At 38.6% G+C, this 1,932-nt stretch overlaps 1 protein-coding gene across 1 annotated transcript; it reads left to right on the top strand.

Moving 5' to 3' along the window:
• Positions 1-394: 394 nt before the first annotated feature.
• On the top strand, positions 395-1,706 carry LOC140870892 (uncharacterized). The gene is made up of 2 exons (XM_073273294.1): positions 395-1,316; positions 1,428-1,706. Exons 1-2 carry the CDS (start codon positions 455-457, stop codon positions 1,481-1,483), a joined length of 918 nt encoding a protein of 305 aa, XP_073129395.1. The 5' UTR covers positions 395-454; the 3' UTR covers positions 1,484-1,706.
• Positions 1,707-1,932: the final 226 nt, after the last annotated feature.

The following is a 1,932-nucleotide window of genomic DNA, read 5'->3' as shown; positions in this document are numbered from 1 at the left end:
TAAAATTAATCAAGAGATGAAATTCCAAAATAAAATAAACTAAAATCACATTATAATCAAACAAATCAAATCGAAATGCACAAAAATTTAAATTTCCACCCAATTAATTCGATTTATTCCTCTTGAAAAAATTTTCCAATAATTTTATTTTTACCACACAAATCTCAACATAACCTAATTAATAGATGCTCGTACAGACTTTGTGTTGACTATAGAAATCAGAGATTTGAATGCTGTTGTAACTCTCACGCGCCTAAGCAACATAAAATTTGTAAAATTGTATAAAATTGTATAATGGTTTAATAAAATAATCATATATTATATTACGCATGAGTGAGTATATATGTATGTGTGTATATATATCGTTTTGTTAGCTTTTCTTCGAGGTGGCTTTCACCCTCTTTTCGTTAGCTTTTCTCCGTCTAAATTCAACTCTCTCTCTCTCTCTCTCTCCATGGAGGGGCTTGGCATTCTGAAATTCTGGCGGAATTCCTCCGCCGGAGACGAAGTGCATGGGGCGGCGTTCGTCTCCGATGAAGAAGAAACTGACGAAGACGACTCATTCTTCGATTTGGTTTTCAAACCGCCTGCCACCGGTGAACGACGGAACAAGGATTTCGAGTTCATAGAATCTCCCAGAGATGTTTTCCTCACCAAAAGTGAGTTCATGATCTCCAAACCTCATTCGCCGGCGGTTACTCTCGTGCGATCGACGCCCAAGTTCAGAGTCTTCATGTTGGGTTTCAAAATGACGACGAAATGCGAGAAGGTTTATCAGTCCTGCGCCGAATCGAAACCGAGTCCGTCGAATCGATCCTCCAAGCCTTCGAAAATCGAAAGGGAAAATCGTTTCTCCGGGAAGTGCGGGGCGGAGGAAATGCGGATCGCGTCGGTTTTAGGTAGAGAGAACAGTTTAAGAAGCAGGTTGCTGAGAGACGAAGACGAAGACGAAACTCTGCCCGGCGGCGCTCCGTCGGTTAAGTCGATTCCAAAATATCTGAGACTGATTCGACCTTTCCAAATGAAGGCATCGAAGAAGGCGAAGGTGGTGAATTCCATCACGCCTTCACACCCTCCTGTGACGGCGCCGGTGAATTTGTCTCCGAGCAAATTCTCCGTCGGAAGCAGATCGGTCGGAAGCTTCAAGATCGCGGCGAGGAACTTGGTAAAGAGCCGATCAGCTTCAGCGGCAACGTCGGCGATGTCTCCAGCGCCGCCGTCTGTCCGCCGTAGAGACGACTCGCTGCTGGAACAGCACGATGGCATCCAAGGCGCCATACTTCATTGCAAAAAATCTTATAATTCTTCATCCAAAGGTAAATACATATATAATTCAATAAAAAAAATTTAAATAAATTTTATTTAATGCCTGATTTAATTTCATCAAGTAATACATTTATCTAATATTAATTATAAAAAATTTGCAGAATTTTCACAATTATTTCGGCCTCCAAACGAAGAGCAAAAAAGATGCAGCATTTAAACGAAGCAGCGGGAACAGGAAATATTCCTACGACGAGATGACGTCATATTTAAGAGAGCTATAATGATGATATTAATATTAATAATAATAATAATATCGTCTTTTTGTAAAAAAAACTGAAATGGCGGATGGGCAATATTGAATGTTCAATAAGTAGAGATAGGATTTGTTGTACAAAAAATGCAAGTGATGGCATTAAATTGAAGAGAAGAATGATTATGGACTTTGATTTCTTAATCCACTCCAGAAATTCAGGTTTTCGAATTTCATTTCTTTTAATATATATATATATATATACCGACTTCTCGATTTCGAAACGCTCTTTTTTAGAAGTGGGAAGATCATCATTCATATTATTACGTTCAAATTTGTTTTATACGTGAGATGAAATGATGTAAGATAATTGATAACCAAGATGTGTATATCATAACATGGAATTGAGCTTAAAC

Source organism: Henckelia pumila, unplaced genomic scaffold (genome assembly GCF_033568475.1).
Source record: "Henckelia pumila isolate YLH828 unplaced genomic scaffold, ASM3356847v2 CTG_277:::fragment_2:::debris, whole genome shotgun sequence".
In the NCBI taxonomy this organism is placed as follows: Eukaryota; Viridiplantae; Streptophyta; class Magnoliopsida; order Lamiales; family Gesneriaceae; genus Henckelia; species Henckelia pumila.
This window is presented reverse-complemented; position numbering and strand designations above follow the sequence as displayed.